General features: G+C 35.3%; 1 protein-coding gene across 1 annotated transcript in view; it reads right to left on the minus strand.

Annotated features, from left to right (window-relative positions):
• LOC140143963 (von Willebrand factor D and EGF domain-containing protein-like) overlaps positions 1-18,023 on the minus strand; it is a 190,723-nt gene that overhangs the window by 25,490 nt on the left and 147,210 nt on the right. The window contains 4 exon segments of the mRNA XM_072165796.1: positions 12,571-12,669; positions 14,657-14,824; positions 15,591-15,727; positions 16,450-17,366. Of these exon segments, the coding sequence (XP_072021897.1) occupies positions 12,571-12,669; positions 14,657-14,824; positions 15,591-15,727; positions 16,450-17,366 (1,321 nt within the window).

Consider the following 18,023-nt stretch of genomic DNA (forward strand, 5'->3'; position numbering starts at 1 on the left):
CTTTTTTTTGCTAAAAAATAATGAAGAATGATTTTTATTTGATTTTTGGAGAACATTTAAAAAACCACCCATTCTAGTTTCCCCAAAGCCTGAAAATGCGTCATAAATCTTCTGCACATCCGGTTCCCACCTTTCCATTACGAACCCCTCCCTCTAATAATTTCGCAGCAGGAGATATGTTGATTTGACTTTAGACATACTTCTTATCTAAAACAAATGCACTTTAAGTAAGGGGTATCATAACGACCATCGCAAAGATTCGCCTATCGCGTATGGCTCCAGTGACATAACTGGAATTTTAGGGATAAACTAAAGGTCTTCATAAATATCTCACCAGCAAATAAGGGCAAGAACCTGTAATTCTTGTTGGGATTTTCAGAGGAGAGAGCTCTCTATTATGTTATTTGTTTACGGACTTTATCTGGTAAGATTCCATAAACTAATGTTTGTCACCCAACAAATGACAAATTGCAGCTTAAAATAAACGATGTTTTGATTTATTACACACCGTATTTTATTGAATGCAAACCGTGGTATCAACGAAAATATATCGGAAGAGTGACTTCAACAAAATGCGTATCTATAATCGGCAAAATCTTAGGAAGACCATATTTTTTGGCCATGCTATTGTGACAAATGATTCTTATTGTGAGTATATGCGTAAAACCGATAGAAAAAGTAAAATAATGGACTATAAATGAATGTGTAACAGTAAATCGTGAAACTTCCCAGCAAACACAAAAATGTCCTTAAAACGTTATTTTCGACAAATATTTTTGCAAAATATTTTGTCAACAGTTATATAACATTCTGTTAGAATGTTTTGCATAATGTTTTCAAAAATGTTTGTTATTAAAACGTTTTATACCCTTTATAACCCGGCATATAAACCTTTTCTGCAAAACGTTGCATGTTTGGTGGAAGCTGAAAATTATTGTCTTTGTATGTATAACAAATGTCCAACAGTGATTGTTTCTGACATTTCTCTTTAATAGAACATGTGCAAAATACCGACTTTTCACTAATTTGCCTCAAAAATCTTACCAAATATAAAAGTTCGCACACAAATAGCATAATACTGACCCATGGCATTTCGTACACATGATAGTTGGTGTAGATTATAATTTACTTTTTAACAGGGGTAACCTGAATAATATCGCTATGAGACCCCTTAACATACTTACGCATGAACAAAATGACGCTTGCCAAGATAGAAAATGCCAGACAGAAGAGATAACATATCTCGAATATAATACCCTTCGACGTCTCTTTGGTCATGTAGATTGAACTATTAAAGACTAGGGAAACTTTCATGTCGGAGTAGGGCTATCTACAGTCTATAGTACGTTACATTGTGTTATAAGTAATTTTTACAGCCGAGTAGCATTGCAACGAATTTTAATATCAGGTAAGTGACTGAATATTTTAAATAGAGGGTGTTGTCTTTTACTTTTTAGTCCTGGTTCAGATTTGATTTTTTTATTCCATGTCGAAAAAACAAATATTCGTTAGTCAGTCTGTTTTAAGTTATCCGAGTGGTGATGCAAAAGGCGATATACACCACTTTCAAACTTTGCGTTTAGGACACCAATAGCTGCCTATAATGCTAGCTTTTCATTGACACCCTACTTAAAAAATCCAATGTATATTTTTCAAACTTAATGATCAAAAACAGTACATTATGTTCTTATTATGTTCTTTGTAGTGAACAGATATATTTTCCCATTATTTAAATCGAGAAAAGTTTATCACTTTTTGTATTTGAAATCTCTTGTAACGAATGTTTATTGACGTAAAGAGTATTCGCCACACATCGAATAATCGACGTCAAACAATATCGCCACCACATATTCGAAGTCTATTTTTTCGTTAACAAACATTCATCCAAAGATAAGTCACTTAATTGAAACAGATTGCATCGAATACTCGACGTCCTATATCATGTATATCTGAGACATTGTCCCCCAGCCTATATTATATTATGTAATTTAATTTTAATCAGCCTGTCGAGATCGGTAAGCTTATGTAATAATACAGCAAAAAAAAAAAAAAAAACCGTGAAAACATTCTCTCGTTGAAAAATGCGTATATGCCACCCTACCTACAGATAGGTATTTTTAGTAAGTAAAATGAAAAAAAACTGCTTTGAAGGCCTACTACAGGATGATTTAAAATGAACTGTACCCAAATTCAAAAATTAAAATAAAATACTTACCGACATTTAAATAATTTGTGTTTGTAAGGTGTGACAGGATAGTATGTTTCCTATTATTGGTGAAAAAATCATGTCTTTACCTCAAATGGTTTTGAAGAAAAGTACATTTTTATAATACACACCAATTTTGTTACTGCGGTAGAGAACACGGATAAACTTAGTTCCATGTGTTGGTCTAAAAATGGGATGATTAATTGAAAATGCGATATCTTCTGACTAAAACCACTTTCAAAATTCAAAAGTTCTACTACAGAACACGTATCACTGCTTTCTATGATAGTTTTTTGATATGTACAATTTCCGCGAATACATATACAAATGGGTAAAGTTGGGTACAGTTCATTTTAAATCACCCTGTATAGCATTGCAAAGGTTGCATCTATTTGATATAATGGCCTATTCACGTTGAAACCCATACACCCCTTATGGAAAACATGACCTTCATCATCCGCTAAGGAAGTGTGAATTTCAAATAGGGTTACCTGGGTGGGCAGTTCTGGGTTACTCCATTTGAAATCTACACCCGCTGTGTTGGAAGCCGGAGATTTGTGACAGCATATCTTAAGATGTTACAGGAAAAATAATTATGTTTGTATTTTTTTTCTGTTTACAGGAAACTGACAAAAATAATCATGGCGGTGTTTTCTTTCTTATGCATCACAAGTGTCTTTTATGTCATCTTCAATGGAAGTATTGTATCGAGTGCAACAATGAATACTGAACCACTTGAGAATCAGTCACCTACCGCGTGTAGCACATGTTGCCAAAATGGAATGCACGGGATCCCCGGGCAACATGGCCTACCGGGGTCAAAGGGTGACCCCGGGGTCAAAGGTCAGAAAGGTGAATCAGGGGAGATTATTGCAGCAAGTGGCCCTGCGGGGCCGAAAGGAAGTATGGGATGGCCAGGCAAATCCGGCCCGAAAGGGGCGCCGTGGCCCTGTGGGCCCAGAAGGACTTCGAGGTAGCGTTGGACAAAAAGGGGCGAAGGGGGAGGTTCCAGATGTTCCAGTGGTACCTCCAAGACAGAAATCTGCATTTACTGCAGTTAACACGCAGGATAAAGCAGTGAGTGACGGGGATGTGTTGGCAAACTGGGATGAAGTAATCACTAACAAAGGGAACGACTTCGATAAGAACACCGGAAAATTCACCTGCCGAGTACCTGGCACGTATGCTTTCATGTTCAGTTGCTTGAAGTGGTCGGGTGTTGATGGCCCGGTTTGCCGTCTGACGAAGAATGGTGGTGCGGTGGTTGGAGTGTATGTCGGTACTGCAGATCAATTTCATCAAACTACCAATGGAGCCACTTTGGATCTCGTTACTGGAGACAAAGTGTGGATCGCAATTGCTCATCACGATGGGACTATTAACAGTAATGGGCACAGGTATGTTTCGTTTTCCGGATATCTTCTGTTTGAAGATTAACTGGCCTGTCGGGTCATGAACCCAATTCTATATAGCACGTACATTCTGTTAACCCCGCCTCATGAATGGGACATCTACAAGGAAATTATGTTTGCTGCTTGAGACTATAAAGCTTACAACTGTATTACTGCTGATTACGAACAACTGCCTAGTTTCATGGATGTGATAAACTTTCTTACTATGATTGCTAATAGTTGTTATGAGGTTCTATACGTACATCTAAATTGTATAAAATTTCCATAACTCTGTGTGTAGGAACGTGTAAACATTTAAGTACTAGATAAGTTTGCGCGCTCCGAGGGCTTTTCTTCGATCCAGCGCTAAAACACGATTGTCGAAACTTTTAAGTTTAAAAACCTGAATAATTCATGATTACCATTCCCATTACCCTTCAATTAGCAATCTATTATGTATGTATCAATGTCTTGCCCAATTAAAGCTACACTAGCTTATAATGCAGTACGGAAATTAGCCATATTTCCGATACCACAGTCAATATGGTACCAATTAAATGGAATTAATGTTGGGTTTTATATTATTCAAGTTAAAGACTTATTGTACGATCTTTTTTCAGAATATACCTTTATTTTTTTCAAAACCGATTTTTTGGCATATTTGTAATATTTACACATGTTCCAACTTTAATCTATGAGCAAACTGCCAAATTCGCCCTATTTGTAGTAAAACTGGATGATTTTCTGTTGGTCCGACATATCATCATAATTTTTAAGATTATGATAAAATTTCGGAACGATCGCAAATCGTAGTCTCCTACGAAGCCAGTTTGGTCACGCTCCCTCCACACGTACACGTAACCAAGCTGGCTGCGTAGGAGACTAACTCTAAGGCCGCACTCGCCGTCCTTATCCAAATTCCGAAGAATGTCCTTCTGATATCAATAATTTTGATTTTTGAAATTCGCAATTTAATACATTTTATGGCAAATCATTAAAATTGATATTTTGATATTTAACAGTACTTGAAGTAAACTTTAGAAATCTGATGATTTATACTTAAAGTGTATGTAGGTGGGATGAAAAGCCGACGATCAATTGAAAATGTTGACCTTTCGTATTGAAGATATGGATTTGTTTTCCCAAAACACCCTTAAAATATTAGGTCTTTTTGGGAAAAAATCCATATCTTCAATATGAAAGGTCAAAATTTTCAATTGACCGTCGGCTTTTCCTCCCTGCTACATACACTTTAAGAATATAACATTAGATTTATATAATTTACTTCGAGGACTGTTATATATCAAAAATTTGAAAAATATCAATTTTTTATAATTTGTCATAAAATTTGTATTATATTGTGATTTTCAAAAATGAAAATTATTTGATATCAGAAAGACATGCTTCGTATTCAGAATGCAATTCGATAGGTCTGAGGTGCTCTCATGTCCCACAAAAAATACTGTCGAAACGCAATAAACGCTCATTTTAGATCCCTTAAGGCTTCAAGTAATATATACTCTTCCCGAATTCGATGAGTTTAATATCTGGAATATTTTTGAAAGAAAGAATCATAGCATTCTTTAACTTAAATAACACTTCATGTGAGTTGATTTTAAATAATAATTGTGTGCAATGGTATCAAGTATAGTGGTATACTCGCCACATTGTCAGAAGATGTCCAAATCATCCATAAACAGATCAATAATAAAATACGTGACATGTTCGACTAAGAAACATGCCTTTTAATCTGATAATCTTTAATACTCTAAGAACGTGATAGTTTTTTGTCTGACGATCTTCGTTCCAAAGCATCCATAGTAAAAAAAAATGTGACACGTTGCCATGAACAAAAGAACATATGGCATAATTATATGAACTTCTCTCACAAAATGCGCGTAAAGTCGAAAGTTGGGAGTTTCGATACGTTCCAACAGTTGAGTTGACGTTCTTTGCTTGAAGACACCTGTACTGCCAGTAGTATGTCCTTTGTAAATGGGGACATTAACTGAATTAAGAGTACAACATATTATGTCCCCATTCTCAAAGGACACACCGCTGAATACACAGGTGTCTTCAAACAAAGAACAGCAACTCAACCATTAGGTGGTCTCGAAACCACCAACTTACATGTCACATATGTTTTGCAATATTTGTAACGCGGCAAAGGCCAGAAAATAAGGTTATAAATTTGTGTTTGGTATACGTCATTGTTGCCTTGTTTTCTTGTTATTGATAACGTTATTTTGTATTTTAAATTAAAAAAAATACACATAGCAGCCATTGGATATATCGTATTGTGCATCTGAACTCTTTTAAGAGTTAAAACTTTTTAGCGATATGGTTGAATTTTTTAAAGTTTCTTTGGATACTAGTGCAATTCATTTATGAGAAATAACGCAATTATTTTCTTTACTTAACACGTATGCATTAATTTTAAAAGTAAGACCTTATACTATTTGCAATATCAAAATGTTTGGTGCAAATGGAAAACAGCCAAATTTTGAACCATTTCGACCCATATTTTTTTAAAACAAAGACAAAATTTGGGAAAATTGTTTCTAGTTTTGTGTCTTTAGAACATAAATAATGCAGTTTTGATCGATCCGGAAATTCAAGGTTAGTTGTTATACCGGACTGAAAAAAATGGCATGGAAAATCAAATTTAGTGTCTTACTAAAAATGCTAATTTTTCAGAAATCTGCGGTGCTATTAATTTTTTTCAGAAATCTGCTGTACTGGTCGAATTTCTTGGATCATTTCCTTGAATACTTTTATGTACAATATCATTGTTAATTTTCAAAGTTAGGGCCTATGTAAATACAAAATAATGTCTAACATTTCCCACGTAAAGTTACCCAGCTGCATGCCCCCTTAAAAGTAAGTTGAGCCAAGAGCAGCACCCTGTATGCATTCATCATTCTATTGTGGCAACTTCTCACCGTATCCTTGATCTAGTTGTTTTCCTTACTTCTGATTCGAATCTGGACAATGTCGGTTTCAATATTACCAAGTTATCGTGACACAGTGACTTTCTCGCGTACCAGGATAAATGTTGATGGAATCAGTCCAAAACCAAATTTATAGGCAAATATTTTCCCCAAAATGATTGTGAGAGTAATTGGGCTCTGTCATGTCTGTAGCGGTAAAGGAATTAGGCTGAACAAACATTTATGCAGGAAAGTGTAACAGACATAATAAATAACAAGTTAAGTGCCTGCGATATGAAACACACCTATGGAACATCGAGTAGTGTAGAGAGGGTTTAGGGAGAGGGCTAAAGTTTCTTGTTTTGCTGAAAATGTAAGCCATTTACCGCAATAAATTGAACTATTTACATGGCCTAATTGAAATATTCGACGCCCGGTATTTCAAAACTATGAAAATATAATTTGATCTTAAATCACTCGACTATCACTTCAGGTCTTCGAAGGAGAAGTTGTTATGTCTCCGCGAAAGACAGATTATGTCGGAAATATGAACACATTAGCGGCTTACGAACGGAAGTCGAATTGAAACGTTTTTGAAGTAGAAATATCAAAATCATATTGCTTTGATAAAGTTTGAAAACGAGCTGACAGATTTGTCAGTGTTTTTGTTTCTGATATACTCACAGATTTGAAAAAAAAAACGCAACAAAAAACACCAGAAACCCAGAAACACATGCATCAAAAGCTGGCCATCTACTTTACTTTATAATGATATGGTAGGTCATTAGCTATAAATTCTTGTTATTTCATGAGGATCCAATGTTGCATTGGTAAACCCCGGCTTTTCGAAAAATATCACAATGGGTAATAATCATTTTGATACAGCCTGTACTATTATTCAGATTTTTTGAGTAAGCTACGGAAGGATATTATACATCCAAAGGTATTCCTTTAAGGAATATTGCCAAGTTTTTATACCAGTAAGACCTACAAGTGTTTCCGTCTGTCTACTACATTTATCAGCACTCCCATTGAAAGAATAAAGTTAAAAGCCAACATTAAACAGAATCGTTGTTCTTAAAAGTTCACGCAATATTTTTTATGAACCTGTAGACACATGGGATTGATTAATGTCATTCAGACACATTAGCTTCACGTCATGAGATTTCCTACATCCCTGCAATGACTCAATATATCTATGTTCTGTTCATGTTATGAAGCATTTGCGTTGACTAAGATATGCTACCCATGCCAATATTCCAGAGACATATTTCTGGAGTCAAGATTATGATTTTATACAAGCTTATTCATATGGGGTATTGAAATTCTCCCTTCAAAATGATTTCAGAAATTAAAAATATATCAGGCATGTTGGAGACATACGGTATCATGTCAAGCCGACCTTCACAATACTTATATTGATGGGCCTAATGCCGAAGATGTTAGTCCAGATGGTCCCTTTAAAGTTTATTGTGTGCTGAAGTGTCTTATCTTTCCCAGTTATCTATACTGTCACTAGTCCCTGGACTACTATAGTCCGTTTGGCTTCCGCGAGACAGTAACGATCGCGTGTGATATTCGCGCGTTCAAACGCGGTGTACTTGTAGGGCGCAATCACCTTTCGCCGCATCTTGCGCTACAGATGTACCGTCTTTGGTCGCGTGTGTATTACACGCGGACGTTACTGTCTCAAGAAAGTCAGATGGACTATAATAGTGCAGGGACTATAATGACAGTATAGATAACTGGGAAAGATAGGACAATTCAGCACACAATAAACTTCAAAGGGACCATCTGGACTGACATCTTCGACATTAAGGATGCACACAGGATCACTGAAGTGTTACATAGCCAAAATTGAGTTTTCATCACTAATGTCATCTTCAAACCGTATTTTATCTTGTCATTAATAGATTTTAAAGAAATCTTAAAATTTGAACCATAAGAAAAGCTATTTTAAAGACCCTTTTCATTAAAAACTCGTCAAAATGCAAAAGCAAATAAATTATTGTTTTCCCGCAATAGATCGCGTTCTCGTAACGCGTACTGCGGCGTACAGCTAGCAAAGACACGCACACACGGTAAACTGGATGGGCGAGGTGATTACTGATTGAGGCGCTGGAGTCGCCAATCGCGATCACTACCGTATTTTATCGTATTGATCTCTTCCAAGGTAGGTAAAGCTTGCACCATTGCATTGCGAAACTGCGGGCCGACAGACCACCACCGTCCCCTTCCCAGAATCAGTAGGCCTACTCGATAAATTTCGCCAAAAAAGTGCTGATATAGTGGTATAAATTATAGGTTTTTTTTTATATGAACATAATAGTGAATTTTTTGTTTGTTTTTGTTTTTCAAGTTTCATTCTGAACTTGAAAAGATGAAATTTATCTGTAAGAAGTAGTTACCCGTAAGACGCCCTGTAGGCCTAATGATGACGCAATCTGGTAGATACGATAGAAAACGTAGGCCCTAAATATTTTGCTAGTAGGCTAGACTTAGCCCGTATAGTACATCATTAGGCTTATTATTTTATGTTTAAAAATTAGTTTAATTTCATTCATTCATTCATTCATTCATTCATTCATTTCATTGTTGTTATTTGATTTACCAAGTTGGTATAGTTGGACAAGAATATAGGCATATTATATTAGCATATATTTTATGCAGTCCCAGCCTTGTTTCGGGAGCCTCTGCGGTCGTTCAGTCTCGTCTTCATTTTGAAGACCATAAAAATAGGCAAGCAGTTACTACCGGTAGGCCTATATTAGATACCTAAGGCCCTGAATAATGTTTCAAAGTGTTATTAAAACACGGATTTAAGATTCGTTTTCAAACGTTCTCTACTCCTGATTGAATAACGCAATGTCAAAAACGTTGACATTTCAATACATCATATCGACCATCTAGGCCTACAACTCTATGTCAAAAATGTCGATATTTGAAATCGGCATAGCGAGCACGCGTTTATGAAAGCATTTTCATGAATGTTTTAATGCTAAATAATAATTTCAAACGAGAAATATAATCGAAAACGTAAATTCGTGCTTTTTTCATAACCAATTTTAACTACATTTCCATTAGTAGGCCTATTAGGTCTACCATCATATACCATGATTGCGATAAAAGCTTTTGGTTTTACAACACTTTTTGCGAATGTTTTGGCCGAATGCCTTTTTATTTGCAATGTTTGTCTGACTTTCAACTTTCACGTTTATAATGTTTTCTGCATACTTTAAAAGGTAAACTGCTTTAAAGCATTTTTCGTAATTGTTTTCATGCAGTGTTTTAAAACGCTCTTTATAGCATGCATGATGCCTATATACGGGTAGTAACACAATCATGTTTGCGGTTTAAAAATGCAATATTTGTCAACACCAAAAAAAAAAAAAATGAAAATGAAAATCACCAAAAACGATAAATTAAAAACATTGCATTTTTAAAGCAAAATTAGTACAAAACAGAAATCGCAATTATCATGATTATGTCTCAATTTATTCTTCATTTCATAAAACTTCCTGATTATCTGCTAAAATAATTGCTTGTCAGTTATTCTAGGCCTATGCTAATTTTAATGTTCTGATGTCCGCAAATTTTAATACAGAGCATGATCTTTTTTTATACGGAACAGGACAAAATTGTGCTTAAATAATCATGGTTTCGTTCGCGGCAACACGACCATGCACTGTGCAACTTATTCGCGTAACCTGTCTGTCTGTCCGCGCGCCCTGTCGCTCCTCAAACGCCGACGCGATGCCGCGGCCTTGCTGGAAGCTCTGCTGCACCATGGAAACAAGACTGCAGTAAATAAAATGGCTACACCATGTGGATAAACATCTGCCGAATGTGCACGGATAATTTTGTCATATTGTATATTTTACCTTCTACATCACCAAAAAAATGCCAATCTGTTGCAGTAGGACGCCCCTTCTCATTTTCTAACTTGACCAAACGTCACAAGTCACCGGATTATATATTTATGGAATAATCTTCAAAATGGACCTAAAATCCGCTGTATTTTTCTAAATCGCGATTTTCGGCAAGTTCACTTTTGACCACTTTTAACCATTTTTGGTCCGCCATAGCGTCTAAATGAAGCATCACTGAGGTAAGTTTTTAAGTCAAACGTTTAGATATGGCCAAAATCTAGATAGTGTTTTTCATTTTTTTTTAAATTAGGGCCTAGAACTTTTTTTATCACACATGATTCAAAAATTTGAACACGAGTCACACGATAATAATGATTTTATGACTATATTTTAAAAAAAAAAAAAAAAAAAAAAAAAATAAAAAAACACTTTCTACATTTATTTGTCTAAATTAATAAAATTCATGTTTTACAGTTTTTGCTTTTCAAATAATTTTTTTTTTTTTTATCAAAAATTTTTGGTCAAAAAAGCCGTTTTTTGGGATTTTCTCGAAAGTTGTACTTTTTGACCCAAAACTGACATTTTAAATAGATTTATGAGCTCATTTCCGTTCAAAAAATGTATACTTTTATATACTTTACATAAATAGTTTTCGAGTTATGAGGTGAATAATAATGGATAATTAGTGATCCTGTGTGCCACCTTAAGCCTATCAATACAATAATGTGAAGGTCTGCTTGACATGATACCGTGTATGTCTCTATCAAACACAAAAATGCTTTTATTTATAAAAACGTTATAAACAAGTTACATTTTGGGTTTTGGTTCAGGTAAAAACGTTTTAATAATATTGAATGTCGGAAATGTCATGAATACGTTTTAAAACTTGTTGTATGAAAAACCCTTAAATAACATATTATCTTAAACTATTTGCAGTAGGTTATCAATTTTTTTTAAGTATTATGAAAACGTTTACAATACCTTTTATATAACCCGACATTTAAACGTTTTCTAACAACAATTTATAAAAATAAAAACGTTTTGTGTTAATTGCTGGGTTCTGTACCTGTTGTTCTTTATTTATATCATGTTACTTAAGAATCCCATAGAACATGTACAATGCAAGCGTAAAGATCATTTTTGTAATTAAAATCATCGATTTAAAATAAACAGATGAAAAATATGTAACTAAAATATGGCAATCTATAGACATACGTTGGAAAAAATAGACAAAACTATATTAACTGTTAATAATATGATAGCAACACAAGACAACTTGCTTTAGGATATAGAACAATTTGAGCCACGTATACCAACTTGATGTGTGGATCAAGATATAAAAGACAACGGAAGATGAAAATGAACGCAGTTGGCAAACCATGACAAGTGTACTAACACTGCACAAGTACAGATCCAAAACCAAATGGACAAGTAGACGTTTCGAGCAGCTAATCGGCCCTTCTTTAGGGACAAAGAACAAATATACACAGCAAATGACATATGCTAGCTACATAGACACCAAAGCACCAAAAATTAATCAAATAACAGTAAATAATTAAACTTAAGTATATAGCAAGCAAAATATCATAACCTCAGAACCTCTTTGTTTGTGTTCCCCACAGCAAAAACAAAACGTTTTCGACATCATTCGCGAAAGATTATAAAAGGTTGTCTGATAACGTTTAAATGCCGGGTTATATAAAGGGTATATAAAGGGTATAAAACGTTTTCATAACATTAAAAACATTTTTTGATACACCTACTGAAAATATTTCAACATAATGTTATTTAAGCATTGACAAAATATTTAGCAAAAGTTGCAGTGTTTTCATAAAAAACGTTTACAAACGTTTTCATGACCTTTATATAACCTGACATTTAATAATATTAAAACGTTTTTATCTGAACCAAAACCGAAAATGTGTTTAAAACGCCGTTTTAAAAACGTTTTTGTGTTTGCTGTGTTAGTTATCTGGCTCAAGTCTTTCCGTTTTTATATATTCTGGGTATCGTCTATATTATCTTTTTATCCTTGATCATGCTGATGTGTCTTGTACCTGGTCCGTTCGAGACACCGTTACCTGCTTTACTTTGGAGTACTTTTTGAAAGAGGATAAGTAGGAAAGTTGATGGTACACGTGTGTTTGGTGAATATCATTGCACGTAGCACTTACCTTCAGAGTACATGCTGCAAGCCAATTACAAACTTGGCACTTTGTGTCATACACAATGAAAGGTAGACCTCTACTGGGAGCAGAATCACTGTAAGAAACCTGGGAAAAATGAAAAACAAATATCATGGTAGACTTTCCTTAGAATATGGCATAATAATGTTTTCAATGTTTTGTGATATGTTGATGTCTACATGGAAGTGATTGGATTTATATCCCTCGATAGTTTAGACGCAAACATGAACTAGTTTTAAGCTTTATTACATTTAGGGATTCCTTACAGGTGTCTAAAAGCATTATACATCATTTTAAAGGTCTTTTGAATAAAATAAAAGGTACTGGGCAACATGAGCTAAACCTTGTGAATCTGTTGAAATTTTGTGACAGAGTTTAACAGCTGAGGCTTAATCATGTCTTTAACACCTACCATCATAAAAATGTTGCGTGGACCATCTTAATCAGTATTTCACTGGAACATCAAATGCTCACTTTTATGGAACCAGATCAAGTGAATCCAATTTCATTGTTCCTAGGGTAAAAGGTATTGATTTAAACACATTCTACTACAAAGCCATTGCATACCAAGTCTGCTTTTAAACAAAGTGTCAAACAACATCTGGCCAGCAACTCTCTCAGTCAAGAGATGTCTGATTTCACGGTGTAGGTATTTTTTGTTTCCCTTTTGTTCTCTCATCTTTATTGGGACCCCATCGGAAATAAGCTTGTCTTTTCTGCAGGCTTATTGGGCTATTCCGGCTTTGTGGTTGATTTATTTAGGCTTTAATTAATTTGTCACATTGATGTGCTTTTTTCTAATGATTTTTCTGTCTCTATAATTTGTTTTTGTATTCTAATGATCTTGCCAAATAAAAAACAAACAAACTGCTAAATGTTCATGACGTTTACAATGCAAGTAAAAAATCGGCTTGACTAATCACATATTCGATGCCAAAAAAATTAATTTGACCTCTACATTTCATGAAATTCAGATGAGGGCATGATGCAGTCATGTCTACAGTAGAATTCATCACGACCTTTGCAGGACTTAAACCCCATTAAAAGCTATTAAACCAAGATAACACTCATTGAAAACAGCTCAACTGATTAAATCAGATCTTCTCTGGTTGTGCACATGTGTCTGTTTTACATGTGCGGTATCGCAATGAGCTGGTATTATATTTTCACTTGGGTAACCGATTATAAAGGAAACGCAAGGAAACAATGGTATGTGGACCTTTGTTCACGAAATGAGACAATGGTCTGCTTTTTGTTAACCAGCATTCTTGAAAATGAGCAACATAATGATTGTTGACTTAACATAATTTCTTCATATTTTTTGGTGTTATCTGTCGTTTACATCCTTCCTAAAACACAAAAGTGCGACTATTTCCAAACACCTAAATTAGTTAAAAATTTAGGACATGTTACAAAACTATATTTTCTAGAATTTCATAGAATACTTTAAATGTAGCTTGTACCGTTTTTTTGTGGCATCCTTCAGAACTGATCGGTCCGTTACCAATATTTTCGGTCAAATCTCCATTCAATTAACACGGGGAGTTGGCTAGCTATGATCTAGATATGCCTTGTCCTCACTCATATTTTACGAAAGTGCGACTATTTCTGAACATCTAACCTAGCTGTAATTTTAGGACATGTTAGAGAAATATATTTGCTAGAAGTTTGGAGAATACTTTAAATATTGGCAGGTTATTTTTCACACAGTGATGTTATTAGGCAAATGCATATACTTCTAACATAGACTATTTGTAAAGGTCGCGCGTCAATGGTGAGAGCACTGTGTATTGTGTATAGGAAAACGGACAGTAACTGCAGTATGGACTATTTTGTTTAAGCCCTGCAAAGTTGCCTTAAAGGTCTGACAATATATGGTACAAACAAGTTTGATTTTTTGAGATTCATGCTTTGAAAATGAATGTTTCTCTCACTGTTTCGTTGAAATATTACTAAATTTAATCCGCATACATCGGGTTTGAGCTCGTAATTAGGATTTAACTCCTATAGCATGGATTGCGCACTGCCATTTAAAGGTAGGCTATAATACGGCTAAAATATGTCGATATCGTACCTTAACTTCCCATCGTATTGGTTCTAAAGATGTCCTTCGACCTCCACGAAGTCGCAGTGCTATAGACTCCTCCCAAGACGGGCAAGGACAAAGAATAGTACGTTTATTGATGTAGGTACCTACAGACTGCTTATAGTCTATTGTCTTCATACCCAGCTCATTAGTATGCTGAAATAACAAATTGACAACATTATTAAGTACGTAAAAATATAAGTGAATTCCCAGTGTAGTTAAAACTTAATACAGACCTAAAAACTTTCTCCCTTAAACGTTACTCTATAATTACATACTATACGTCTCTTCAATTGTGCCCTTATTGATTTGATTTTCTTCTCACTTTGAGGAAACCCGTTGAAAAATGCAATCCATAGTTAAAGTTGTGGAGAATTAAATGTAGGTGACCCGATTGTCAGCCTTATCTCCCCCCTTTACCTCATCAAAATGCAGATTCTAATATCCTTGGAGGTAAAAGCTTATACATGTAGTATGTTTCTCATTTTCCCAGTAAAATGTTAGGCATGCTTTGGAATTATTCTCCTTTCAATCTCTCTTCATTCTTAATCTTCATACTCTCCTTATAATACTCTTCATCGCCCACTTCGTCATCCTCATTTACCTTGTTCTGAACAGTTTAGAAAATTTAAATTAATTCATCATGATAATACATCCCAAATATTAATGATGCATATCTAACAGAGGTCACTGACATCTTCAGTATGCTTATTTGTGACGACACAGTTCTTTAACCTCAATATGCTCGTACATTCATATAATGACCTTTGGCACCAAAAAACTCAGAATCTACAACTTGAGGTCAAATATGGAACCAGGATTTTTAAATGTGGGTTATTGAACTATATGCATGCCGTTGGAAGTGAAATCATTTTGGAAAAAGTGGAAAAATGTTTCACACCTGCATATCCCTTTTACTTACCTGGTTCATCGAAAAGAAGCATATAAGTTGTTTATTTGGTTCAAATTCTTCCGCCTCCACACGAACACTTTCACAACTTTGTGTTCTCCTGTCGCACAAACCATTATTTTGAAGCCTGACAAGTTCTGGAATATTACCTGAGACAGTGTAACATAAATAAAAAATGTCACCTTTGGTAATGTATAAAAACAGGCCGATTGTTCAGCTCTGTTCGATAGAAGCATACCTGTATCTCTAACACACCAGTTTATACCACATCAAATATAAAACGTACACCATAGTTTGATCACAAAATTTTATTGAATAGACTATATTACGACCGTGGACACTAGTTCGAATCCTTTGTTTGAAGTGAATTGACCTGGTACCCATTGTTTAAATAGCACCATTGACAAGACTGTCATGCCACAAACAAATACATGACTATGTCCTCCTTTAGTTATACTAATGAAAAGTACATTAACTATATGTATTTAACAGTTGTCAATCCGCGCAAATAGGCCAAGCATTTCATTAAGCCTGACCCCGTGATGGGTACCTTTCTCAGTGACATCTCATTAGTTTCATCTGGACCTTTTGGATGTATTGAAATAGGTATTGGCACTTCACTAGTGTTAATTTCCGTCCAGTCGGCTTGCACCAAATCCTACCCAGGACAATTTGCATCAGGTGTCACTAGAGTTAGACCACATAACATAGGTTTTTATGGAATGCTCAGCCTTAAGATCTTATAGAAATGAAAAACACTTTCTTGAATTGCGCACACGCGTGATACCATGCATTTACTAACCATGCCGTATGTTTCCATGCTTGATGCAGAACCTTAACCAACCTAAAATGGACAAATATCACTACTTACCTTCAGCAAGACTACAATCAGCAGAGGTAAATCCCGAATTGCACTGGCATCCATGTACTGTACACTCTCCATTGCCGCTACAATCATGCGGGCAATTCAACGCCTGCACCACCTCTAGAGGCGGTTCAATCTCAGGTACATGCAGCTCAGTTCTCACTGTCCATGAAGTTCTATTATCAACAATTGCTGCTTCACATAAATTTTCTAACAACGGTGTACTTTGTTTTATCCACGATAAATCGTCAGTTAACTGTACATCTTTTGTACACACTTCTATTGCATCTTCTACGTACATTTCTGTTCCTAAAATGGACACACCACACACCTCTCCTAATGTTGAGTTTCGTATATGATCTTCACACATTTCCAATGCGTGTTCTTCAGTAATACCCGTAGGGGTTGGCCATTCTAAATGCAATGGCCTGATATCATTGTTGATATTATGATCAGGATAAAAGAAGTATGCCTCTAATAGTTCTCCGTTGAGACTTGGAGGAGGTCGTGGTGCAAAACTATCATCAAACTCTGAATAATCATTGAAAGTATCCCATTCGTTAAATCTTCTAGTTCTTTCATCAGGTAAAAACAAATCTGTACCTGGATACTCGTCTTCATATTTTAAAGCCCCCGTTAAGGGGTTAGTTCTTGATGTATCAATTTTGTTTATTGCATTAGCATACATTGTTGTTACATCTGTTGAATGTAAGATCTCATATCTGTTTACGTCATCAAAACGTGAGCACCTACTTGTGACGCAACCACCTAACTCGTCATCACAACCTAAATCCAATCCGGGTAATAACACATTGAGGTTCCAACTCAAATCCGATGTTAATGCGCATGAGCAGGATGGAAATCGCAATTTAAACGGCACAGGTCTAGGTAGTATGTTGTTAAACAATCCTCCATCTCGTAACCTGGATGAAACAGAAGGAAGGATATTAAAGTTAGTCCGTATGTATTAAGTATCATTCGGCAGGTCGTTCTGATTTATGTCCCCAAAACGCTTCCGTAGGGAGTCATCTGGGAGGAAATTCTTCTTTGTGAATAGGACGGATGTCAAGAACATGCAACACCTGGGTTGAACATGCAAAGGAAAATCATTCAGAGATGATGTCTCGCCAGACGGACACATAATTTGTCAACTTTGCAATGGTCATTTCCAGAACAATGCATAAGCAATAAATATCAAGGAACGTTAGCAAGGAGTTTACAAAACGTGTCCTATGAAAATGGGTAATAATTCTAAAAATAAAATAACCTGACTTTTCGTAAATCATTTATGTGCAAACATAACATAGCATAACAGCAAGTATTTGTATGCGCCTTTGCCCAGGGATTCAAGGCGCAAGAAAAAAGAAAACCAAAAAATTCAACAAGAAAGCAATGGCAACAAAAATTAAGGAAATAAGTGAGTTTTGATCAATGACTTAAAGGAGTATTTCGTGATCTAGCATCCTCTATTTATGTCATTTTTCATTAGATATCCACGAAAAAACCTATTCCCAAAATTTCAGTTGATTCCGATTTTGCGTTCGCGAGTTATGCATGATTATGTGTATTACACTGCTCCA

The sequence above is a fragment of the Amphiura filiformis genome, unplaced genomic scaffold, assembly GCF_039555335.1.
Source record: "Amphiura filiformis unplaced genomic scaffold, Afil_fr2py scaffold_34, whole genome shotgun sequence".
NCBI classification, from domain to species: Eukaryota; Metazoa; Echinodermata; class Ophiuroidea; order Amphilepidida; family Amphiuridae; genus Amphiura; species Amphiura filiformis.